Source organism: Corticium candelabrum, chromosome 2 (genome assembly GCF_963422355.1).
Source record: "Corticium candelabrum chromosome 2, ooCorCand1.1, whole genome shotgun sequence".
In the NCBI taxonomy this organism is placed as follows: Eukaryota; Metazoa; Porifera; class Homoscleromorpha; order Homosclerophorida; family Plakinidae; genus Corticium; species Corticium candelabrum.
In genome coordinates this window covers 3,386,984-3,413,462 of record NC_085086.1, presented here as the reverse complement: position 1 = coordinate 3,413,462, position 26,479 = coordinate 3,386,984, and the positions used below count along the sequence as shown (strand labels likewise).

Genomic DNA, 26,479 nt, shown 5'->3' with positions numbered 1-26,479 from the left:
GTGTGTGTGTGTTGGGAGTCACGGGTGTTTAAAACCTTAGTTATACCAACATTGTTATTTGGATCCGAGACCTCACCAATGACGAGGACCAATGTTTGACGCCTCAACATGTGTGTGTGTGTGTGTGTGTGTGTGTGTGTGTGTGTGTGTGTGTGTGTGTGTGTGTGTGTGTGTGTGTGTGTGTGTGTGTGTGTGTGTGTGGTGTGCGTGTGTGTGTGTGTGTGTGTGTGTGTGTGTGTGTGTGTGTGTGTGTGTGTGTGTGTGTGTGTGTGTGGTGTGCGTGTGGTGTGTGTGTGTGTGTGTGTGTGTGTGTGTGTGTGTGGTGTGCGTGTGCGGTGTGTGTGTGTGTGTGTGTGCGTGTGTGTGTGTGTGTGTGTGTGTGTGTGTGTGTGTGTGTGTGTGTGTGCGTGGTGTGTGTGTGTGTGTGTGTGTGTGTGTGTGTGTGTGTGTGTGTGTGTGTGTGTGTGTGTGTGTGTGTGTGTGTGTGTGTGTGTGAGTTAAGTGTGAGTGTGAGTTAAGTGTGAGTGTGAGAGTAGTGCAAGTGTAAGCACGTCAACAGGCTTGACTTTCATCACTTGGCCTGTACCTGCAATATAAAGCACTTGATGCTTGTGTCACTTACCTGGCTCATGAAAGTTATGTATCTGTGTATTGTCTGTTTGTAAACAAACAGCAGTCATCTTTTAGTCTGAATAGTGTCATTCTATTTGCTTATATTCATTGCTTACTTACTATGTCTACAAAACTAGTTGAGTTGATGCTGTTTAGGTGGTCCGTATCAGATGCCACATCTAGCTACTACTTATGCAGCTACCCTAGCTTTGTGCAGTCTAGGCACCGAAGAAGCCTATCAAGCAATAGACAGGTAAACAACGCAGTTGGACTATAATATAGAGAACTCCCTCAATGTGCTGAGTTCTGTAACACACAGACCCTCAACACCCTACTCACTTCATAGACTCATGCGCAAGAGTTACAGTAGTCATTTTACCAGAAATGGTGACCCACCGACTCAACCATGTAAACAACTCTGGAATTCATAGCGTGTGCTCTTTGTTATTAATTGAGTGATCTGAACATATCGTTGTTGTGGCTTGTCCACTAGTAGGCGGAGTCAAGAAATGTTCCAATTTTGATTAGGGTCTTCAAGGTCCTACTGAACAGAGAGTAGGTGAACCTGTCATTCAGTCAGTCAGTCATATTTCCTGGCCATGGAACCGATTTCTTTTGTTTGATGATAGATCTGCCTGTCCTTTCTCAGCCATCTGTCTAGACATGCATGTGTTGGCTTGCTTGTGTCTAGTGACGCTTTTGGGGCTTATTTTGGGTTCATCTAAACGAGTATGGTTTACCTAAACAATCAAGGTCTCCATGTTGAGGCTCTGCTACTTCTTGCTGAAATGCTTCTGCGTGCTTGCCACCGTACATGTGCAGCAGTTGTCCCTGTTGTAGCTCTGCTCCATGTGGTAGCGCTGTGCTGCGCCTAGGGTTTAGCACTCTAGTACTTCTATTTACCCCCAGGGCTCAGGTAAGCCCCCCCCCAGCCCCAACCTTAGCCAAGGCTCTAAGATTTTCACACCTGTTAGTCCTTAACTAGTGCTAATTGGCACTTTTTGCAGTGACTGTTTTGCTAGATTTGTGCCTATAGAAGTGCTGACTTTCTTCAACTTGTGCATGTCTGTCGACCACATGTTGAATGTTTTGATGACTCAGGTACAGTATAGAAGATTAGGGCTGTGTTTAGACTAGCTGCACCTTAAACTAGTTTAGCTTAAACATGTTTAAAAAGTAAACCAGTTCAAGAATGGGACTGTTTCCACTAGGAACTTGCACATCCAGGATGTGCAAAACAAACGGTCTTATTTTTAAAGAATTGGTCTGCTTTTTAAAGAATTGGTCTGCTTTGTCGCGAGTCAGAGCAGCTGTTGGTTGTCACTGATTTGGCATATAATAGTAAGAATTTGCATGACGATGACCAAGGACACCGTCTTCTCTCTCTCCATAGCTGCTGATTTCTTTACTTTAGTTAATTAAACGACCCTTACATCTTTTATTAATTAAGGCAATCCTGTCCCAGCAAAATAGTCATTCATCAAAACGGTGTTATCAGAAGCCATTGAAACAAATATGCGCTACTGTCACATGACAGTTAAACCTAAACCACTTTGCTAAACCTACTACAAAACAGGTTTAAGAAATCGGTTTAGGTTTAAAATATAAATGGTTTAGCGCAGGTGGAAACAGGTGAATCCTTAAACCAGTTTATCTTAAACCACTTGTTAGCAACATGCTGTTTAGATTAATAAATAAATCACTTCCACCAATTAGCAACATTTGGTGACAAATTTTGAGAAAGGCTCAATCCCATACCTGACCTTTGACTCTGGCCAACCATTGGGGTGGGGTGGGGTAATAATTAATTAAGTGAGTACAAAAGCTTGCTGTAAAGACTATATCAGTACCTACATCCTACAACTACATTTCGATGGCTGTGCAAGTGAACAAACAATTTAATTTGCATGTGGTTCAGTAACTGTTTAATATCAACTTAATATCAACACAGTATTATGTTTTAGCATCCATTCTGCTATTTCATGTTATAGACGGTACAACGAGAATGTCTTGTTTGAAATGTCACATAATCATTACTTTTCCATTTTTATTTCAGTCAGACACCTTGTTAGTTTTTATGTCCAAATATCCAAGCATCAATAAATTAGTTGAATATTACACTGTACTGAGACGTGCATTCTAATCTAATACAATAAGAGCAGCATTGTCCACATGGCATATCAAGTACATATTATTGCAATACCGTAGTATCTCTAATATAATCACAAGTCTCCAATACAGTTACATCTCCAAGAGCACAATATCATGTCACTATGGGACCTCTCATCCAAAGAATAAAAGTCACAGTCTCCAATAACACAATAAACAGGCACGGATCCAGCATTCAATTTTGCTTGGTGCCCGGTTAATTAATATTAAATAGAGATCTCAACTACAACTAAATGACAACGATCAGATGCGACGGCAGCTACCATTTGCAAGTATCATCCTATGATCATTTATGATTATCAGGTATCAGTAAGGTTTGTGAGCTCCATTCTATGCAGATATTTCCTTGCAAAGTCATCAAAATTAGCGTCATAGCTCTAATCCCAAAATTCTCTAATTTTCAAAGTTTGATTGCCGCTTAGACATTGTCATGACACATCTGGGAAATGAGCGACCTTGGTACCTAGTATATCGGGCCTTATGGTAGTCAACTAGATCCCCGCCTGATAAAAGTCAAACATATGTGTAGCAGATGGCAGTAATTGATGGCAATTGTTATATAGCACAGTTGAGTTAAACAACATTGAAATTATATAAGCCAGTCTCTAGTAAAGACACATCTATCAGCCCCTTTGAAAAATAAGAAGGATGTGTTTATCTTATGTACTAGAGATGATACCGTAATCAATGCAAACTCACAGCAAGGTAGCTTTCTCACACGCTCTCTCTACACCAATTTGTTACTCTTTATTCTCATTTCTAATCTACTGTATACACTCTATATAGGTCTGCTCTACAGCTATTCCTCAAGAGTCGACATATGCCTGATGGCTCATTCACGATGCATCAAGACGGCGAAGTCGACATCAGGTAAGCTACTAGATAAGGTTCACAGAGAAAATCAATATCATAGTCTGCAATCACCTGGTAGCTACCAGCAATATTAGTCCAATGAGTCAACACTGTCTGCATCAATAAGCTCAACTAATAGATTTCTGTGCTATAAGAAGGTATATGTTATTCAATATTCGATATGGCTGCTATATGGACGGTAGATTCTCCCAGAGACTCTGTTTTTGCTTTTCCTTCGCGTGTCCTTTCTCTAGAACACAGAACAACCGTGTAACAGTGCAAGAGCCACTCAATGTCTGTAATCCCTAACGAAACGCTCCCGATCTGCCCTAATCTCTGTTGGATAATGTCCTGCCACTAATTATGTTTGAGTAATGTACAACCTGCAGAGCACAGCAGAGCAAGGTTGTAATGTTTTACTAACACTAAATATACAATCTTTGTCTGTCTGTCTGTCTGTCTGTTTAGTGTTAGTAATTGCTACTGTTAGTAAAGTAACATCCTGCAGCAGACCGGTACTGAGCTGTGCCATAGTCAGTGCCCTTGGCCAAGCTCCATGCGGAAAGTAGCGCATGGAGGCCCTGTCTCTAGAGGAAGGGAGAGCTATCTTCACAACTGACCTTAAGGTTGACATTGAACGTGAAGGGCTTAAAATTTGTCCATTTTGTGTGTGTGTAGCGTGTATGCACGCGCCGATGTGTCTGTGGTGTGTGTATGAGTGTGTATCCATGCATGCCTGTGTGTGTGTGTGTGTGTGTGTGTGTGTGTGTGTGTGTGTGTGTGTGTGTGTGTGTGTGTGTGTGTGTGTGTTTGCTTGCGCCCGTATGCTATGTGGGTCAATTTTTAACCTTATCACATCGTGGAGCAATAGCACCATCATGTGATGGCCATCTTTTCAAGTCCAATTTACACCCATGCCCATGCCCATACAATGTTGAATGGCATAATCCCATTAACGGAAGGCGATTCTTTATGCCAAACTAGTAAAACAGACCGTTTTTCCCATCCGTATCGAAATCCAGTATCTGCGCTCTCACAGCCTGCTTACAGCCATAAAATTCTAAAATACATAACCAGTGGCCATCCCCTCTTAACATTCAAGCCTGACACATCACATTCAAGACACAAACAGATATTACTTAGTTCCCAGATTTGTTCCCCTCTGTAGTTGTGTATATGTTGTACTGTGCCTGTCTATGAGCGTGTTCACAATGGGCTCTAGCCAGGGTTAGGAAAGGCTAAACCATGGTTTGCCTACAGATGTGAACAGATAACCATGGTTAGGTAGCCTCTAACCATGGTTTACGCAACCTAGGTAGCTAGCTACCTATGTTACAGCGTGGTTTACGGGTCCTATCATGGTTACGCATGTGTATTTGGTCAATACTCACCCTTGCAAACTCTGAAGGACACCGTTCTCTCGGAAGACGCATAGTGTGAAAAGATCGGTTCCAATGTCTGGTGTCTCATTGCAATCCCACCATAGCACCTTCCAGTGATTTGGTGGGGGGGGGGGGGGGCAGGGGAAGCCATTATGACACATCACATATCCAGGTGGCTATCTATCTGGGTATATGTACTGTACAGCCGCTATGTGAACGAGATTGTGGTTAGCCAGAGGAGGTAGGGCATGTAACGCCCTATCCAGGAGTTATGAGGGGAACTTCTAGTCGTTCTGATGTCTGAGAGCATAGGGATCATTTCCACGGTCTGTTTCTACAGTTGCTGCCTTGCTAGCTAGTAATTTGCTACCACGTGAAATCTAAGAGTGTTTGGAACACCACGCTCACATCTAGGCTACTCATAGTCTACACAGCAGTCAGTGCATCTCATGATGATTGACTTGACGGGAGGATTGATTTCTTAATCGCTGATTGCAACTTCTACTGCCAACTGTGCACAAAGAGAGTCCAGAATAATACACTAGCACGTAATTTGTATACATTCTATTACCCTAGCTATTTCACGTGCATCCTATAGCTGGATGCATGTACGTGCAGACTAGAAGTTTTCTAGAACTCATGACAGAAAGGTACTTGCTGTGTTAGATCACAGTAGCATAAAACAGACATGTTGGATGAGAGAAACACTTCACAACAGACCAGTGGACATGGACATGGACATGGACGATGTCCGTAAACTGGAAATGGATTTTATGGTTGCAGTTGCTAAGTCATATATACACACACACACACACACACACACACACACACACACACACACACACACACACACACACACACACACACACACACGTCTCAGTCTGATTTGTTGTCTGCATATCAATGAATTAATTTTAAATCTTGGGGTCTTTGAGATTTCTCAACACAACACCTCACAGACGCTTGGAATAGGAACAAGCTTTCGAGAACAGATCACCCAAAGTAATGACAGCACCCGCCCACTGCCATGAGGCATACTCTCTGTTACTATATAGGCATGTGTGAGAGCATGCCTACCTCCTCTAGTGGTTAGCAAACTGTGGTTAATCAGGGAAGTTTGCTAGGCCTAGTGTGAACAGGGCCATATGTCTTTTGTAGGTGTTTTTCATGTGCTAGACTGTCTGCTATCCTTGTGCTTGACTTTCTGTCTCTGTGTCTGTCATGGTCTGCCTCCTCTAGCTACATCTGTCTTGTCACTGCCGCCTCTGAGCAGTTCAAACTCATCCATATTCAATTCCTGCATTCCTGCTTTCCTACAGCATCAACCACTCTGCCTACCTCATTTCTGTCACTCAGCCTACATGATTATGACCCCATTGTCCACCACCATGGGCACCTCACCACCCGCTGACAACCCAACAACCGTCCCTAATAACTCTCTCTATTCACCAATCACAAATACTATCCGTTTACTCATCAACACGCACACAATCAGCCACTCACCGGTCTGCGTTCCTCGCCTATTGCCTCTCAACCCGCCATGCTGCCTTCCTCCGATATCCGGAAGCTTCAAGAATTCGTCCTCTGTTTGGGCGACCGCCTCCTCGCCACTCATCCACTGCACATGCTCGTGCATGCTCTCGTTCGCGACAATGTATCCTCCTCGGTTTCCTATCGGCTCCAGCTTCGTCGCGCCATGCCTCATACCTCCGTGCTTCTTCCGTCTTTTCGCTCGGTTGTCCGCCGGACTGCGTTTCGGTTTTGTATGCAAATCCACGCATTGCTGAGTCTCGAAACTGTGTGCGAACGACGCCAGACTCTGTTCGACGCTCTTGTGCTCGTGCTTGAGGCGTTTTCGACGCGTTCTCCGGCTCTCGTCGTCCGGAGTGTTGGAGTTTGCGCACTTCGGCGGCTTGGCGTTCGCTGCGTCGGATCGAGTGAGCATGTTCGTGCACGGACGTGGTGATCGTTGAACCGCTGTTGATGTGTCACCTTGTCGCTCGTGAAATGCTCGGGAAGTCCGAGAAAGGTGCGAGATGGTTCCTCTGCGGTTGATTGGTTGTAGTATAAGTATCCGGGACATTTGCTACTATGCGACGGCTTGCAGCTCATGATCTATCCGGGACGTTTGTTGCTAAAGGGGCCGGTTGGCGCGCATGATCTGACTGTTTTGGTTGGTTTTGATGGCGAAGTCGACGGTGAACAGACGCGACAGCAACGCGGACGGTAGACTATTAGGATCTCCGACGATTCTAGATCAGCCAAGTCGAAATGACACTCTTGCAATTGACCGGCGCGCAAGATCCTTGTGTTTCAATTTTAGAATTGGCGATTAATAACATGTGATAAAATAGTTAATGTCGTGTACTCATTATGTTTGCTGCTATTGATTACCTAGAGAGAAATATACAATCTAGCATGCGGGTGTGTCAGGAGCAAATGTAAAGTGTACGGCCTAGCGCGCGTTAAGTGGGCGGGATCATACAAACTAAAAATTAGCACACGTTACCTTTTTAAGTTTTAGGTCTCATGTCAACAATCAGAGGACTAGAAATTTGCCAAATAATTTTTGTCTTTTCTCGCTAGCACCTATGACTCTAAAAGCGGAAACCTCTGAATATCGGGCAAGTTCATTACCTCGAATATGTGTATGCAGCACGATGTAGTGGATGATTGTGTGTGTGTGTGTGTGTGTGTGTGTGTGTGTGTGTGTGTGTGTGTGTGTGTGTGTGTGTGTGTGTGTGTGTGTGTATGTGTGGGGTGGGTGGGTGAAAGTCCTCTCACTGAACCCTCCAAGAGAGTACTCCACGGGACCTTGTATTTCCGGTAGTTCCCTGGCCAGGGGGAGGAAATGCGTGCTAACTTTAGCCTTGGCAAGCTGAGGATGGTGTGAGGCTAGGATACGCTAGCCCAGTAAGCTGGTCATCTGACTGTGTATTTGCTACTACTCACAGAATAGAGCGCCTTCTTGGTGAAAACTTCTGCAATGCCGAAGCCCATAGTGCGTATGGCAGAATTCCAGGTTCCAGGTGTGTGTGTGTGTGTGTGTGTGTGTGTGTGTGTGTGTGTGTGTGTGTGTGTGTGTGTGTGTGTGTGTGTCTGTGTCTGTGTCTGTGTCTGTGTCTGTGTCTGTGTCTGTGTGTGCTACCATATGATATATTAGTTATTTAACATATTAATAACATTATATCAGTAGATGATATAGTTATTCAATTACCTACTTCTAAACCGGCAGTACAGTATACAGTACACTAATGGATGACTGGCGAATGTCCATTTTTGAAAAGTGGAATGGCTGGTATGGTCATGGCGGTACCAGTGATTTAATGTGCATTAAATGGACATAATAATGCTCCCTACAAGCAGCTGGCTTAATTAAAGGATTTCCTATTTATTAAGGTAACTCATCAAGATATACTTAAAGAACAAGAAACACACTGACTAAGAATTTACTTTACTAACCCAGTGTTCGAAAGTCCTACTTGCCTACTCGACAATGGCGAGTCCAAATCAAAGTTGACGAGTAGAAAGTAGCTGTCACTCGCCAGAGAAGGGGGTAGGCATGTTGGGAATTGTAGTCAGGAGGTGTTGAGTTACACATCCTGTAGGGCTAAATTGTGTACATAAGTATTGAAAAGCGCATGTTGGGTGTCAGAATCACAATCATATCTATCTAAATTGTCCATTTATATTGTGTTGTGGGAAAGGATAGTTACATAGAACAGCTGCTGAAACTGCAATTCATTTACACTTGTGTGTACAACTAAAATGCCACCGCAAATAGATGACTGAAGGAATTTATTCCTGCTAAAAATTAGTATGGTATTGCTGTGATGGAAGAGTAGACAAAGAATGTGACTGTAAACCTGCAAACCTTCCTTGTGAAACCAGACATGCCTAGTGATGTTTTCTGAGTCAGTGTACCACACTCTTGTCATCTAGGCCTAATGCTATTACCTATCTGTCTGTGTTATGATAAGTTCAAATTCACCTCTAGATTTAATTCTTCCAATGCAATATCATGATCATGTTGTATAGCCGCCTTTCAGAAATCATTGAGTCGCCTACTATATGCAGGGAGATGTAAGGGAGTAGATAGTTTTATAGCCAAGTGTTGGTGGCAAATTCAATCTAGTCTGCATCTATTCCTAAGGTCAACAGCACACCAGAGCTTGCACACAGCTACATGTATGCAGTCCACATGCACATGGATTTTACAGTATGGCTCAAGAATCTAAGATGAACATTTACATTGTAGGTGCACATGAATCTATATAAAACAGTGGTGTAGAGCTTTTACTAAGCAAAGTGTGTAGCTATCATAGTTTTGATAATATTTATTTCGTATCATATAATTTCTCAAAAACACTTATTTTTATTGTAATTATACCAGTTACTAAAATATATTAATATAAGACTAATTTATGCACACATTGGGACTCCAAGGCTTTACTTTAGCCAGTAGAAAATTTTACAAATTTTGAACACTGATAATAAACTGCAGTTAAGAGAAAGGCTATTGGGTAACTTTATAAATGTATTATTATTCTATTTAATGAGCTTTTTCATGACTAGAAGTGGCAGCATTAGATACTTGGCTAATGTCAAAGTTTCGAAAAATGTGGCGGCCATGATCACTGCGGCTACTGTGGCTTCATCGGCCCTTTTCCTACAGCCATGATAAATTAAGTATGATATTTCCTTGACTAGTACATGTAGTAACCTGTGGATCTGATCAGTTTGAAAAAATAGTAACTCGTGCTTGATTAGTACAGTATTTCTGCAGATAGTGCCCCATGGGGCTTTATTATTTCACAAGCACAGAGACTGTTGCATTGTTCGTTTGTATACCATCACACTACACAAACAAACTACCTAATTTAATCTTATAGTTACCCTTGTCTGCTTTCGCTTTTACTTGAGTAGTATTCTTGGTCTGTTGCATACATTGATTCTTCATCGTCACTCAGTGGTTTTATCTGGTGTTCATTTCATCTCAGGGGCAGTGGAGTGAGTAGCAAGTTGAGGCATGGCATGAAACGACATTGGAGTAGGGTGAGCTTTCAGTAGGCATTTCCTGTCGGGAAGAGCTTTCTAATGTGAACTTTATTAACTTAAACACTATTCTTAGACAACAGAAAGTGCTTATACACATTTAAAGGTCTGAACCCAGTCATACTGGAGTACAAAAATTCAAATACTTCCAAAATTTATTCGCAGTTGTTGATCGTCAAGTTGGGGGCAATTGCTACCTTTGCCCCCCAGCTCCGCCACTGCATCTCAAACGTACACATTGATAGATGCGCATGCATATAACTGGGTTTGAATACGACCCCAGTAGGGCACTAATTGATCCTTGGGCATTAATTATTATTCCACTTTAGGATCACCATGGGGCACAATTTGGAAATACGGTATCTCATGCCTTGGACCAAAAGGCAACACAAACATTGGGGAACAATCTGGCAGAAGAAGATAAGGCCACATCGTTTTATTTCAATGTTTCTTGTCACCCTCGCGCGTAGGTTTCACTCTGACTGGATGAATAAAAACATCACGTGTCTTGATCAAAAATACATTTTACTTAGAATATTAGTCAGGGTTCAAAAAATCCAGTCGTCAAGTCGCCATATGGCGACCACTTCTAGGTGGTTGGCGACTAAATGAGTGGTTTGGTCGCCAATTTGGCGACTAGAAATATTTGGTAGTTTTTTTGGTCTTTTGTGGCAGCTGCTCTTGGATGTGAATCACCTGCTCAGCAGATATGTTTTGTGTTACAATATGTTGCCACTTTCTAGGTCTATCATTTCGTGGCACACTGCGAAGTAGGCTGTCTACTTATCACCTGTGTACATATCGTGTAACAATGTATCACATAGCAATCTATTGCGAGTTGTTGCTATTCTCTGGTTGACCATTTTTATGGACTTTACTGCCTGTACTGATCTCATTGGTCTCTGCCATCAGCTCAAGACAAACTCAACTAAAGACCTGCAGACACGTTTAATTTTTCAAACAATCGCGGTCACTCCTATTCTTCATATGCTACACCAGCAAATCCAAGTCAATAGCTCTATCATCGATGAGACGCCATTGCGCAGCAGCTTCTCCTGAATGAAACATGAAATCTGCAGTCAATCGTAGTTGAAGGTGACGGCAACTGCCTATTTAGATCCTTTTCTATGCTGTTCAAAAAAGCAAAGAATCTGACCATCTTGAATTGAGACAAATGAAGACTATTACGTAGATCTTTGCAAACAGCGGGCGTCAGAAGTGGCAAAACAAGCAGCTTTTTCCACAGCAAGCTGCCTGAGTCTTTCTATCAGAAGAACTACCAGGTACGTCCAGAAGCGCATACGTTTCCTAGTGCAACTAGGAAAGTCTGTTCAGACAAAAGTTTCTGCATGTCCAGTTCTGAAATCTAGATGTTGAATGATGTCACGCGTTATTGAAGCGCTACAATAACAAAAGTTTATAACTTGTGTTCCAGAGATTAGTACAGCTAGCCACGGGAAGTCCTGTTCTCATCAGCAATAGTGGCACTGAGTCATAAGAGAAGACACGCTCTTATCTACTCAACCAAAGAATGCTCAGGTCTTATTGGATGGATTGCCAGGATGTCGATGTGATAACAAACCACAGTTTTGTTTGGTTGTTGGCTATACAATTAGTTGAAAGTTAGGATACAATATGAATACTCATAGTATTACATAGAAAGAATCCCAAGCATAATACTGTAGATTGATTTGTTTACTTGCTATCTACACTGTTCGTCCAACATTACTGTAAATTCCTAGTTAGGTCTTAATGTCAAACATGATAGTCTGGGAAGGGGTCTCAACAGTGATATTAATGACTTGTTTGCTTCTGGAATCTCTGACCTAGAAACTAGTGAAAGTTTGGCGACCAATCGTTCCTCTACGTGGCCAAACTGGCGACTAGATTCAAACACAGTTTTTGAATCCTGATTAGTGCTCTGAAATAGCTAGCAATGGTGGTAAAAGTTGGCACAGATTCTGAAAGAATGGCTGTGAAGCTCTCTAATGATGGACATGCATGCGTATAGATTCGCATCTGTACACCCCGAGGCACATGCACATACCAGAGAGCACGTTCCACAGGAATTTAACAGGTTGCTGCATGCACAGTGTCAGAGAATGCATGTTGGTGATGTACCCTATTAGATGAATTTGTACTGGGGCCACTTATGACCTGCTTACCCTGTTTCTTCGAACGTTTTCTTTTTCTTGCATTTTTTTATGAAGACACTGAGTAAACTGAATAGGGGTTACCCTAGATAACTTGACAGTTTTGTATGCGTCAACAGTGTGTTCCTCTGGATCTAATACTTGCATAGCTCTTTACTTCAACTTAAACCATGTGATAGCAGACAAGACATTGAAAAATAGTAACCCATGCTCTATTAGTAACCCTGCCTAAATAGTAGCCCATGGTTCTGATCAGTTTGAAAAATAGTAACCACCGGTCAGCAAAGTGTGGCAGCAGGGCGGGGCTTCCTAAAAGGGCATAGTCTTTTGTAAGGGGTGTGATTTGACGTGGTTATGATTTGTTGAAAACGTAGCCCTGGTGAGTTTTTGTGACTTTCTCTGCTTATTAATAATCAACCTAGTCAGAATAACTTGGCTGTTTATAAGATGATCTTTGCAGAAAGAGAATGAGCTGTTTGCATATCAATATTTTGTAAGGACAAGTATGTTTATATAGAAATACCACATCCTAATTCAATTATGATGCCTCCCATTTGGTCATCATGCTTTGTAATAAGATCTGTTAGAGAGCACAACATCGACACAGTAAACAGCACACCTGCTGAGGCCACAACACCCACACAGTAAATAGCACTCTCTGTAAAACATTAAAGTGAACAATGAGTAGTGCAAACTTGTGTTTCCTATCCTTGTAGTAGTGAACACAGCCACAACTGGAATGTTGTTCACATGGTGTGGTGGTCAATCCCAAAGCGTGGCGGGCATCTCATTTTGAGAAGTAAAGCATGGCGGCTCGCCGCCTCTTAGTATGCCTGGCTAGAACCCTGTGGGCTACTATTTGTGGATATACGGTATGTCAGAAAAGTGCAGACCCGTGTAACCTCGAACTCCACACCACGCCGTGCCTGTTTGATCTCACTGACCGAATTTGGATTTCTCGACAACGAAACACGCTTTATTGAAATAAAAGTTACAGAAAGATAAAGCAGCTAAGTGTAAAACTTAGATGCCCTATAGGTCAGCTGATTCAACTTTCTACCTCCCTACACAAAGAATTACAGATGTGTTTATATTTATATTTGTTCTATACAAGCGTTGCTTCACGGTTCTCTGTTTGATTTGCTTTTGTGTGCAAGGGGTGTATATTGTGCACTGACTGCTGCTATGCTCACGAATGTCTATACACCTGAGATGTTTGCTGGCAGTGCGGAATGGGTAGCTCGATGTCAGACGTATGAGGGTGGCTTCTCTGGTGAGCCAGGTAGGTGAGAAAGAACTGTGTTGCTGTTCTTGGATAGTTGAGAGTAGATATGGATAGGAGACAGACTATGAGACATGGATCATTATGGATTGGTAGTACGTGTATATAACTTGGCATGTGTGTGTGTGTGTGTGTGTGTGTGTGTGTGTGTGTGTGTGTGTGTGTGTGTGTGTGTGTGTGCATGCGTGCATGTGTGCGTGCATGTATGCATGCGTGCATGTGTGTGTGTGTGTGTGTGTGTGTGTGTGTGTGTGTGTGTGTGTGTGTGTGTGTGTGTGTGTGTGTGTGTGTGTGTGTGGTGTGTGGTGTGCAAGTTCAAGTCACAGTGATGGCGAGCTATAGCATAATTTCCTTAGGCAAGAACTAACACACATTTGCTTCTCTCGACTCAGGAGTATAGATGAGTACCTGGTCATTGACTGGGGTCCTGGTGAGACTTTGGGTGCTCACACCACAGTTGGCTTTACAAATTGGTGCTCCTGCGAGTGCCTGTTCTGGCTCCAGGGGTTTGTTAGCACAGGCCCAGAGTTCCCTGAGTAGCGCATAGGGCCCAGCTTACAGCTGGGGGTGTGACCTCTGAGAGGCAGCTCCTGGAATTTAGGATTTTAGGTGTGTTTGTGTGTGTGTGTGTGTGTGTGTGTGTGTGTGTGTGTGTGTGTGTGTGTGTGTGTGTGTGTGCACGTGCGTGCATGCATGCGGGCGGGCGGGTGGGCGCACATGCGTGTGTGCATGTGTGTGTGTGTGTGTGTGTGTGTGTGTGTGTGTGTGTGTGTGTGTGTGTGTGTGTGTGTGTGTGTGTGTGTGTGTGTGTGTGGTGTGTGTGTTGTGTACTTGCCGACTACTTATAAGACAGTGTGGTGTAGTGCTGATATTCTGGCAATACTTTTGTCTCTGATTGTACCTTTGTCATATTGTAGGCCTTGAAGCACATGGTGGTTATTGCTTTTGTGGCTATGCAGCTCTCATATTGCTTGGGAAAGAGCACCTAATAGACACAGACAATCTACTGGTACTATTCAGTCAGGCCAACAGTTTACTATTCATACAACTCTAGTCAATAATGTGAATTTAGAAATGGGCAGTACATCGACAGATGAGACTAGAAGGAGGCTTTCAGGTATGATAAATGTCTTCAAATAGATCGACAAAGCATGCGTGTTAACATAGTAGAAAGACTTGAGTTCATAGTTAAATGAAAGATCATAGTATACATAGAGATGAATAGATTGTCAACTGGGTGGATTGAGAGTTGCCAGAAACGTAGACAGTTAAATTCTGTTCACTCGTTCTGTGCTGTGTGGGCAAATTCTCCGTCTGAAGAACTCAGTCGTTCACCCAGATAAGGCCACTAGTAACAGAATGCTTGTTTGCTGTCCATCACCCCTGTCCTTTCAACTATGGCACATAGAAATTATTGATTTGTGTGCATATGCCTATTGACTGAAACCACGTGCTTTGAGCATCTTCCACGTTAGTGCATCTTTCCTCGTTTGTTATTGTGGTGCTGTTAAGTGTGTAAGTAGTAGCTAACCTAGGACAGCCTCTTCCAGTGGACAATTATTGAGGTGAATGAATGAGATACAGTTTTGTGCAGCTCTTTGAGAGAATTCAAGCCGGTTGCTTTGACTGTGTTATGGTGTCTGACAATTGAAGTGTGCAGTACTGAAACGTTTCTTCGTTGGAAGTCTAAAGGATTTGTGGCCTGTGCCCCTATTATTCCCATTCTTGCATTTCAATGCTGTTAAAAATTGCAAATGTCTCAAATGTTTTAATGTACATTTGATGTCTTTACAAACCATAAAGCAAAAATTTTACAACTTTGGTTGAGCAGTGATTCTATTGGTTGATAATGACGTTGTTCAATTGTTGCAAATTTATCTTATTGTCAATTGTTAGATTTTAATGTTTACACAAATTGAAAATTGCAACAGTGGCAGTGTTTCCATTTGATCATTCTAATTTTTTAACCTAACATCTTGCTCAACATCCCGGCCAACATATAAAGTGAGAAAATTTTGCCGACATTGCCCCAGTGTACTATAAGTACAGGCTGTATGTGCTAATTGAATTAATATATAAATCTAGAGTAGAGAGTGAACACTCATGTCATGAGTGACACGTCGACGACAACGAGCATGCTTGCATCTGTGTGTGTGCAATTAATTGCTCGTTCCAACTGCACTCACACCTCACTAATCAGCTATGCCCTGCTCGTCCGTTGCTCAGACAAACGTAGAGTGCAAACTGTGAGTTTCTGCTGCTGCAAGTGTTTATCGGAACACTAAAACAACTGCGACGTCACGATATGACATCTGCTATGTGCGTGTTGTCGTGTTTATTATGGATATTGATAGCCCACCAAAGACCGTTTAAACATCTCTTTACCCCACCAGAATGCGGTGGGATAATGACGGCGGCAGAACAAACCTATACAAAGCATGTCCCCTGACTTTATCTCGTCGGAAGGATGTAGGCGGGAAGGGTCTTGCTACGCGAGACTAGTAAATGGCTGTATGCATGGGTGTAAGATCCTGGGGAGAACACTGATAAGTGAAATAACGGATAATCGAAGTGTTGGAGTTTCAACGTACCTCAGAGTTCCAGTCCGCTTTTTTGAGTCCCAATAGATGTACATGGTATTAACTCTAACACACGTACAATACGCTAGTGATAAAATGATTGCACGAAGACATAAGTAATACGTGTACTATATACAATTTATGCAAAGTACAATCACCAAACAGTTGAAACTAATCCTAGAAGCTCCTTATCTTTCGTCACCATCACTGCATGTTGTCACTTAGCCTCGAACTTTCAGACCAGAGAGCTCGCGCAGCGTACGAACTCTAGTCTGGACCAGAACGGTACTAAAATGATTTCGGAAATAGCCTTCTAAGCCAATCAGTGTCTTAGAACCGGAATGTCGGTTGTAAATTCTGATTGTTTTAGCAGTAATTGGTTATGCTAAGTGCACTAACGCTGATTGCACGCTTGTGAAATCCTCGTGGTTGGCTGAGTACACACCAGAGCCGTGATGAAGACTCTGGTGCATGCACACATCTTAGTTTTAGTTTCAGCTTCAGTTCTTTAATATTTCAAGCTTGCGGTGAGAGGACATGCACAGCAGCGTCGCTAGACCATCACCTTTGACAACTGGTCGAGTGGTAGTCTCGCCAGTCGAGCGGTTAGACTAGCTAGAGGTCTGCCGAAGAATCAAGGAGTTGTCGTTTCATGCTGTCCACCAAGATATCGCCGCAAACACGGCAGACGTCAGTTCTTTGTTTGTGAGATCTCATGGCATTTACAAATGATATGTTGATTTAGTAAAACGATCCTATGCTGGTAGACTACCATTTAGCATCGCTTTTGATAAGTACTGCCGAAGTCATTTTAGTATTGTTTTGGTCCAGACTAGAGTTTGTGCGCTTTGCGTGCTTTCTGGTCTGGAAGTTCAAGGCTAGTTGTCTCTGCACTTGCTTAAAATGGGCTTATGACGTCATTTCCACTTTGTGAACACGGTCAGATAATTAAGGGTCTACTGTATGTGGCAAGATTTCAAGTTTGACTTTAGGCTATCAAACAGTGTACGTAATAGTCACATACAACGACAGCATTTTTTTTATTAAAAACCCATGCTAGAATAGTAATCCACTGTATGGTAAGAGCTCCGAGGCTACCATGTCTTCTGGAAACTCTCAACAATTGTGTCATGCGTCAATGTTACTTTGTACTTTAGAGCAGAAACAAGACACTGTACTGGAAGCAGAAAGGACATTCGTGAGGACATAGTGAAACTTGCTTTGGTTGTGAGAGAATCCAAGTAGTTTAGAGCAGAGATTATAGTATGTATTGCGATATCTGTTGGTTGGTTGTTGAAATATCGTTTTACCTTGGTAAATAGATCTGATTCTTGCATTGGCAGATGCATTAAACTGGTGGTTGTTTGTTCTCTTAACTTAAATGGTTGAAATAGTAAAAACTCATGCTTGAATAGTAACCCAGGGTCTCAAGTGATTGAAAAAGTAGTAACTCAAGGGTTATAATAAAAAAATACGGTATGTATAGAAGTATATATGCGTAGGTGTGTATGGTCACTTCGTATGTCAGCAGCAGATGAGGATTTGGATCCAGATTTTAGTGCCATTATTTTCAAGTTTTCACACTCTTGCATTATCTAGCCACTACTGATATGGGTTACAGAATGTGTGAACGAACTTAGTTATTGATGGCCACTGATTGGATATGATTATATAGCAAATAGGATTTATGTTTGTAATCACTGATGGTGTTGAATTTGTCAGGGAAGAACAAACAAGTTGGTCGATGGATGCTATTCTTTCTGGGTGGGAGGTTTGCTGCCTCTTCTGCATTACACGCTTATGAAGACAGGTATACTGCAAGTTAGTTTTGTTGTCTGCTTGCTTGTTTGTTTGCCTATTTGCTTACTTTCTTTGTTTTGCTGTCCTTCTCTTTGTCTGTTTGTATGTCTCTCTGTCTGTCTGTCTGTCTGTCTCTCCGTCTGTCTGCCTCCCTGCTTGTCTGTCTGTCCAGTTATTTCTTACATTGAACTATCATACATTTCTGCAGTAAACTGAAATGACTACAACTAGACTAAAATGTTCATTGGTAAGGAAGCTATATAGGACAATGATTCGCAAACAAGAAAAGGCTCATGTGGGAAAACTTAATACTGAGAGACTTGGGCCTCTCAGACCCACCTCATACATGTTCAGTTACTTTAATATGACTTGGGCATTGCATTTCTGTAATTTTACAGAAAATTGCTTTCTCCAGAAGTCTAGCAATCTACAGCATTTGGTCTTCCTACTTCATCTGATGAAATGGCTGCCAGTTTCTGCAAAAAGGTGTTCTTCTCATGTTCCAAAATGTTCCAATACTAGTGAGATGACGTTGACTACTGAGTATCTAGGCAGCTTGTGTTGATCATTCTTGAGCATCTTTCTGGATTCTCTTTGGTTTGCTGCAACCCTTGTCTCTTGGGCAGATCTTGGGAAAACATTGGAGCTCCAACGGTGTCTGTCTGTCTGTCTCTCTCTCTGTTTCTCAGTCTGTCAGTCAGTCTGTCTGCTTCCCTGTCTGCCTGTCTGTTGGTTGCTTCATCTGTCTGTCTGTCTGTTGGTTGCTTCGTCTGTCTGTCTGTCTGTCTGTCTGTCTGTGTCTGTGAGCACTTGTGTCTATGTGTGTGTGTGTGTGTGTGTGTGTGTGTGTGTGTGTGTGTGTGTGTGTGTGTGCATGGGTGTGCACTCACACATTTGTTTCTCTATGTGTGTGTCTTTGTCTGTTTGTCTGCTGCCATTTGCATTCCATATTGATATTATCTTTTCCATATAGGGGACAAATCATTAGATGAATCAGCGTGGTTGTTTGATCAAGGTAACGTCACTTCAAATTTAACTACTCAACAGAAAACTGGTTATTTAAATACTAACTACTACGGTAGTGTGAGATACAACCATGGATATTAATTAATGTCTACACACTTTGTATCTATCAGAAATTCTACTACTCTGTTATTCTGCTTAAACATCACAATAATGAAGAAGCACAAAATGCCACATCCTTGGTTGCTAAGTTAGGATACAAAGCATTCATGCACCTTAGACCATCTCAAACTTTTGTATGATTTACTGTAGAAATCTGTAGGGTTGGTCTTTCAAACACACATCAGTGGGGCATTCATCTGCTGGGATAGCACTAAAACAATCACAATGGCCCATATGTAGCAGCCATGGACTGAGTGGACACACACACACACACACACACACACACACACACACACACACACACACACACACACACACACACACACACACACACACATGCACTCACGCAAGCACACATGCACTCAAGCACACATGCACGCACACAGACACCACACACACACACACACACACACACACACACACACACACACACACACACACACCACATACAACAGTTAAAGAAATAGTAAATATCTGCATCACACACAGGAATCTGGTGCTATAGACAGTCTTTGTTACGTGTTTCTCTTATAGCTAAGGATAGCTAGACTATGCTAACTTAAAGTTAGAAATGGTTTTGTATGTTATTTGAATCACAGTATTTTTTTGTGTAGAAGCTTTACAGGATTATGTGCTGTTTTGTTGTCAGCTTGAGAAAGGAGGTCTAATTGACAAGCCTGGAAAGTATGTCAAAATTAAGTGGACAATAACGTTTGTGTGTTAATTTTTAATTAAGTTAAATTGAATAACAGGAGCGTGTGGGTGCCTACACACACACACACACACACACACACACACACACACACACACACACACACACACACACACACACACACACACACAGTTTGGAATTAATTCAACTCTGCCTTGTTATATCATTTTGTTGTGAAATGATTTTGCTCTGCTATTTAGGTCTCGTGACTTCTACCACACATGTTACTGTTTGAGTGGTTTGTCAATTGCACAGAATAATCCAGGAGATGGAGTAGACACAGTTGTTGGTCATGCAGACAATTTATTGGTATGTTAATGATACATCAGAAATTGTTTTCTCCTACTATTTACCCACTATTTGAGAAACTTTGTATAGGACAGAGTTATAATTATGATTAGCTACTGGCACGTGTCCCCTACCCAATGAGTTCTCCATAGACCATGCAATAATATCAATATTCTGCACATAAACCCCGTTTACATTGGCACGCTTGAATGGGCCGAACCATGCCAGCTTGGTGCTACCCGGTCCAATGTGCCAGTGTAAACGCAACTGGGCCTCATTGGGAGCGGTCGGAGTGGGCTGACTCAGCCTGTTCGATTTGAGTGAGCTGGCTCGGTGCAGCCCGGTCCCGTCGCGTAGTGTAAATGCGAGTAGGCTAGATGGCTTGGTTGAATGTCGATAGAGTATGTGCAAATGTGTTTTTCCCGGATATGGTGTGGTCTGACGACAAAAGTCTCCATGATTTCGGTTTGGGGAGACGAGAGTTAGCTCATCATCACAAGCAGCAGCGCTGTTTGTATTCTAGATTGATAGCCATTCTAAAACATGACTCTTTTGCGAGATACAGCTGCGGGCTCTTGTGCCACTTCACCTGCCACACTCTATCTTTCGATTTTTTAAACAAGAGGACACACAAAGCAACTTCTGTCATCCATGTGTTGTATGTATTAAGACACGCGACAGTCATGTGATTATAGAACTCGCCTATCTGGCCCGTTTGCAATCTCGCAGTGTAAACGTGAGCTGACTCGGTCAACAATTCACACTCTACTGAAATACTCGAACGGGCTGGCCGGTCCTCATTTGTCTTGTCAGTATAAACGAGATAATAGATTATACATTTCACAGTTATTACACACATTCTGCAGGTTATTGCAAGCTCCCACTATTGTTGCATGCCCCTGTTGCATTGGACTGATTGTGACACTGATATCGAATCGTCAGTGGCATTACAAACTAGCAGTCGATTGTAGGCAAACCACAGCAATTTCACAAACAAGCTAACAAGTCAAATGAGAGAGAGAAATATTGTTCCAGTCAGTCATGTGCAGCGAGCGAAAATAAGCCATCTCTGACTAAATAACTGAAACTGCCGTCAAACCAAAAGCTGACTACACGACGGTCTACTCTAAGACTTATTTTGTAGGGATCAGGTGCCGGTAACTAAGTCAGTTTATTTGTTTGTCTGTCTGTATGTCTGTCTGTCTGTTTGTCTGTTTGTTTGCCTGTCTGTTTGTCTGTTTGTTTGTTTGTTTGTTTGTCTGTATTTATATGTCTGTTTGCATGTCTATCTGTTTGTTTGTCTGTCGGTTTGTATGTATGTGTAGGTCTGTCCGTATGTCTGTTTGTGTCTGTTGTCTGTTTGTTTGTCTGTCTCTTTGTTTGTTTGTCTGTCTGTCTGTCTGTCTGCTTGTCTGTCTGTTAAAGTATTTGTTTGTCTGTTTTTTTGTCTGTCTGTATGTCTGTTTGTTTGTCTGTCTGTCTGTCTGTTTGTCTGTCTGTCTGTCTGTCTGTCTGTCTGTCTGTTTGTCTGTCTGTCTGTTTGTTTGTCTGTCTGTCTGTCTGTTTGTTTGTCATTATCCGTCTACTCTTGCCTATATCATTGTATGTACTGTGTCAATGTTCTATAATCTTGTGTTTCAGTGCAAGGTCCTACCCCGTTTACACAAGCATACATAGCGAGCGAAGTTGAGCCGAGCCTCACCAGCCTGTGCCAGCTTAGCATTCCAGCCCACATTTACATGACACAATCTTTAGAAGTGAGCCAATGCTTTCAATGGGCATGTCATTAACGTGTGTTAGTTACTTGAGATTGCCATAGCTCACGTTAGGTTACGTTTGCAATCGATCCAAACTGCTTGGGTTTCTCTCTCTATGGCTTTACAACAGTCATATTTATTAACATGTAGGACATATAGGGGACATTGTGTTATTCGTAGGAGATATAGGTCTATTGCCAGACGACTGTTGCAGCAACGGAGTTCAGAAGATTTGTTTCTTGCACATCTTGATCGCCTCACAATCGGATAAGGCACAGAGTCTCTGTCTCACTCCTTGCCATTTGTACCAAATGAGCATGTGTGGCTTGTTTTCCAGCACACTACCTGTTTACACAATGTACTTGACCTGACCCAACCCCTCACTTGCCCTTGCTGGTCCGGCTAGAAATAACGAGCTGAGCTGAGCTGGCACAGCATGGCTCACTTACAAGTACTCATGTAAAGGTAGTATCATCCTTGTTCCAGAGCAATGTCATATTTCTTGCTCTCCTACCGTTTACCCCCTGCCTACCGCTCAGGCAACGATTATAATATTGCTCTGGAATGTGGGTGATAACCTATACTTTTTGTTTCATAACTTACAGTTGGATGTCAGTTATTCGAACACTTTGGGACCCAATCGTGTAACTCTGAATATTTGGATAACTGATGGTGATTCTCGTAGCGCACAAACACGTATCCTTGGGCCTCTGATGGTGCCCATGTGCACTCATATGGATCGAATACATGTACATGTATAATGAACAACAATACACAAACAGCCAATTTGACTGCACTTTACTTTATTGGGGTGAGTCTTGGTGAGACCCTTCTTACATTATGTGTGCTGTACTATGTTGAGATGTGTGCGATGGTACGTACGAACGACCGACCGGAAATGACGTTGATTTTGAGCCAATCACAGGCATGATGGTATGTGATGTCACGATGCAGGTCTAAGTGTAATAGCTGTATGGCTCTCCAGGTTGCTGTCCACCATTTCCATGGGACTAATGAGAGAATGTGCAAACAGGGTCAAGCTCCTAGAGATGGTAGACAAGACTGCAACTACAGTAAATGTAGCTCTTACAAAGAACTTTATGTTTGCGCTCTCCTATACATGCAAGTTTTCTGGGATGTCCAAATGCGTGTCCACTTCCAGCTGTGAATGAAACACTTGTTTTATCTTGATGTGAAGCGGTCAAATTTACACATCCAGGTAAATTTCTTTGCTACAGTATGAACGTTGTGAGCGATCATGTCAATCTAGGCCACAAAGTGGTTTGCGTTCTGCCACAGTCTGCGTTGTGGAGGTGTACGAATCAGTTTGTTTCTAATTCAAATTTTTGCTTACATTGTCCTTAGTTGCATGACATCAAGAGAGTATGATGTTAATTATTATTAACATCTTCACAACTGATTGTCATTGCAGCGTGCCTGGATTCCCACAGGACTAATAGGCTCGAACTCCTGATGGCTTGACAACTGCTGCCGAAGATGCAAATAGATGTGAGAACACATCTCTTTTACAAAGAAATGTACGTTAGCGCTATATCTGTATGTGCATGTTCTCCGCAATGACAAGTCACTGTGTTTCGTGTCTGTTCTCACTGAGGCTCGCCTCAACAATGATTTCCATTTTTAACTAATAAGGTGATAATAAAGTAGTTTACGACAGAATGTCATGAACTAGAGATTTTACCCTTTTGTGCATGAGCATAACGAGTTACATCGCGTACTTGTAGAGGGTGTTCGAGGGACTCCGCGTTTGCAGAGCCGTATATACGACTCTGCACGTTTGGTTAACTGTCACATTCAGATAACTGACATCAGACTGTACATGCTTTGCATGCTACTTATTATGTAGGAAGGTTGGCAGCCTTGTTTTTTGACAGTTATAACTTATTGGTAGAATTCTTACAGTCGACCTAAGGGGTAACTGCAATGCAAAAATCAAGAATTTTTTATGTTTGAAATCGATAGTTCTAGGTGCATACATGGCAGGAAAAATAGTTGTAGATTTTAAGTTAAGTCTTCGCTGAGAAATAGCATGTCAAAGTTTTTTCTGGTTTTTCAAGTTCCAGTAGCAGGCTTGGTGTAGTGTACACGTCACAGAGGGGAGACTCCACGCTAGCAAATCTAAACTACATGTAGTTTTCCTGTCATGTATGCAACTGGAACTATCGATTTCCAAAATGATTTTTGACTTTTGCATTGCAGTTACCCTTTAAGTAGGGCGAATTATTGGTTACTTGTTAAATTGGATATGATATTGCTTACATTTTTTATAACTTACCCGTGTACTTAAGTGGGAAAGTCTAATCTAGAAAGCTATCTTGTAAAACTAAATGTAATCTATCTTACAGTTGATTTTGCTATTGTATGTCCAAAGTCTAACTGATAGCTGCTCATGTAAATTACACACAGCTTTGCTAATTGACAAGGTCTGTAAAAACGATGTCTTTCTGGCAATAGACTTAGAAATTTCCAGGCTGTGTGTGCTCTATGCTCGAACGATTCCACTGTCAATGGGCAAGAGACAGCTCAAGCTGCAGTGATGTTGGCCTCATGACAATGGTCCTTGGCTGTTTTTCCAGCTTCAGCAGCAGCTCCTGCATGGAATAAATTGCTATTCACGTACACCTGCAAATGCAAAATGCAGGTTTCCCTGAACTAAGTCAGGATGGTGCACATCTTCTTGGCAGTCTTTTGTAGTAGCAGCATTTGACTCACCATATTCTAAATTAGTGTTGTAAGGTGATGGATTAATTAGTTTCACACAATACACTGTAGTTCCAGAGGAGGTAGAAAGCTAGCACAGTGTAACTATTCAGCCAATAAGCACCTTCTAAGCCCTGTATTTCAACCACATGCCTACTTCAGTCTGCCTTGAGCAGAGTCACTGTGAGTGCAACATCTGGACCCTCTGAGTGTTCGTGACCCTTTTTATTATAAACTTTCTTGCTTTCCAGTGGTGGAAGCAATGCTTACACGCGTTTGCCTTGCACAAATCAGCCGAAGTAGGAAGGTAGAGGTGGCATTCGATGGATTCGTTCGACCATGCCTACTTGATGGATTAGCGTTGTCACATTTTGTAACTCCTACTATTTCGCTTGATATCGGGTCAAGCAGAATACGTGAACGTCGTACTATCTTGTACCATAGGTGATCGCTTTGCAGGTGGGAAGTGTGAACACTAGTCGCTGTCAGGATCCTAATAGGGTTAGAGTAAGGTGTACTCAGAGTAAGGTTTATTACCAGTTGGAAACATCTGACTTTATTTTCCGTTACGTTTTGACTGCCTTGCAGCAAGTTGCTAGCTAAAAGCCAAATTCACCTGTTGGCATTCCTTTAATGCATGTGAGCATACTACATCGCACAGAGTTGTGTTCGTTACTCACCAAAAATGGCGGGATAACTTAGGATAACTTACAATACAGCATTCTATAATGACTTGTCTTGTCTCACACAGAAAATGAAGAACAAAGGTCGTGGAACCACGGAAAGACGGAACATTGTAAACCGCTGACAGCGTAACCATGTGAAGTCCACATGTAACCATAAATTCACAAGAGCAGCTCTTATCAGTCATTATTTAGAGTACATCCAGACATACAGCAGCACAGAAACAAAGCAAACAACGTCTAGAGAAGACCAAATTTGCCTATGGGTGTGCCTTTAACGCATGCTAGCTTTCTACCTCCTCTGCTGTAGTTCTATCTTTATAGAATTGGTCTTGAGACCTTTATGTGTTCAAGGATGGGTTTTTTATGCTGGAGCTCGAGGGTTTTCTCTTGGAATCTTCCATTCTCTTGAAGGACTCTCCATACCCAGTATTTGAATGAGAAGCTCACAGAAGGGTGTGTCTGACTTGCTGTGGCTTTGATTGACATGAACCAGAGTCGCCATCCCTGGAAGATCGGCTATTAGCTAAATGGTTTTTTTGTAGAGTAGTGATTATAAATATCATGGTGTTTGCTGTTAGTCTTAGGTAATCAAGGGAGGAATGCATGTGTTGAATACAACATGTATGTTAATATGTTAAGTTCAGGGTTTACGGAAGCTTCGTTGTATTTGGAGGGGGCAAAAAATCATAAACGACTGGCTGCCATTTTGATGTTACGCTGAATATGGTTGGTTTGTCATTAATTTATCACCAAAATATAGAAAGACATACACACAGCTGATCACGACAGTATGAACCAAATTAGTACCTCACTGTCTGTAATTGGGTACATGCTGTACACACACATAAAGAATCGATGTAATTTGATGTTCCTAATTTGTGTTATTATCAAGTACTGTAGGCCGATTGCACCTTCTGTAATCATCCCTTTTACCCTCACTTCTGCCCTTCTGGAGTTTTGGATTTTTAAAGCAGTAGGCTAACATACTTTTGCATATGAAGAGCTTTATTACTATTGTTGAATCTGTTTGCCATTCTCTTACAGAAACGTACACATCCTGTGTTCAATATTTGCGAAGACAAAGTGGACGAAGCGAGAAACTACTTCAAAAGGCAACCAATGGTTTTGTTAGAACCTACAGTTTGAGAGAGTAGGGAACTATGGCAGTCAAGGATTATGAATACATCTGAGTGCTCAACAGTAACCGAAAAAGGCAACAATACACGTTCAGTCTAATGCAAACAAGTACAGCTATGACAATGATGGAATATAGAATATGTAGAATATTATTTGATATTATCGAATT

General features: G+C 42.0%; 2 protein-coding genes across 4 annotated transcripts in view; one reads left to right on the top strand and one right to left on the bottom strand.

Moving 5' to 3' along the window:
• The window catches only part of LOC134176207 (protein farnesyltransferase subunit beta-like), a 28,398-nt gene extending 1,925 nt beyond the window's left edge, over nt 1-26,473 (top strand). Inside the window, exons 6-16 of one of the 2 annotated variants that reach the window (XR_009969276.1) lie at nt 769-865; nt 3,568-3,651; nt 13,381-13,505; nt 14,423-14,514; nt 14,578-14,622; nt 17,807-17,894; nt 18,858-18,899; nt 19,624-19,693; nt 19,922-20,030; nt 21,651-21,766; nt 26,218-26,473. Coding sequence is in view for 1 of the 2 variants with exons in the window: in XM_062642889.1 (XP_062498873.1) it covers nt 769-865; nt 3,568-3,651; nt 13,381-13,505; nt 14,423-14,514; nt 14,578-14,622; nt 17,807-17,894; nt 18,858-18,899; nt 19,624-19,693; nt 19,922-20,030; nt 26,218-26,319 (854 nt within the window). In the remaining variant the exon portion in view is untranslated. The remainder of the gene's footprint in view (nt 1-768; nt 866-3,567; nt 3,652-13,380; nt 13,506-14,422; nt 14,515-14,577; nt 14,623-17,806; nt 17,895-18,857; nt 18,900-19,623; nt 19,694-19,921; nt 20,031-21,650; nt 21,767-26,217) is intronic. The other variant, XM_062642889.1, reaches the window with a different exon arrangement.
• On the bottom strand, nt 3,510-7,074 carry LOC134176210 (uncharacterized). Of its 2 annotated transcripts, none has more exons than XM_062642894.1 (2): nt 6,519-7,074; nt 3,510-3,883 (listed from the first exon to the last, which is right to left on the bottom strand). In XM_062642894.1, exons 1-2 carry the CDS (start codon nt 6,958-6,960, stop codon nt 3,822-3,824), a joined length of 504 nt encoding a protein of 167 aa, XP_062498878.1. In that variant the 5' UTR covers nt 6,961-7,074; the 3' UTR covers nt 3,510-3,821. The 2 variants fall into 2 exon arrangements, with proteins under 2 accessions (XP_062498878.1, XP_062498877.1); XM_062642893.1 differs by lacking the exon at nt 3,510-3,883 and adding an exon at nt 5,345-5,526.
• Nucleotides 26,474-26,479: the final 6 nt, after the last annotated feature.

Bases quoted from the DNA above. Each gene is read 5' to 3' on its own strand.
- LOC134176210 (XM_062642893.1), bottom strand. From the start codon at position 6,960: ATGCTCACTCGATCCGACGCAGCGAACGCCAAGCCGCCGAAGTGCGCA. The intron at 5,527-6,518 runs GTGAGTGGCTGA...CTTTGTGCACAG, and splicing joins TAGGCGAGGAACGCAGACCG to TTGGCAGTAGAAGTTGCAAT.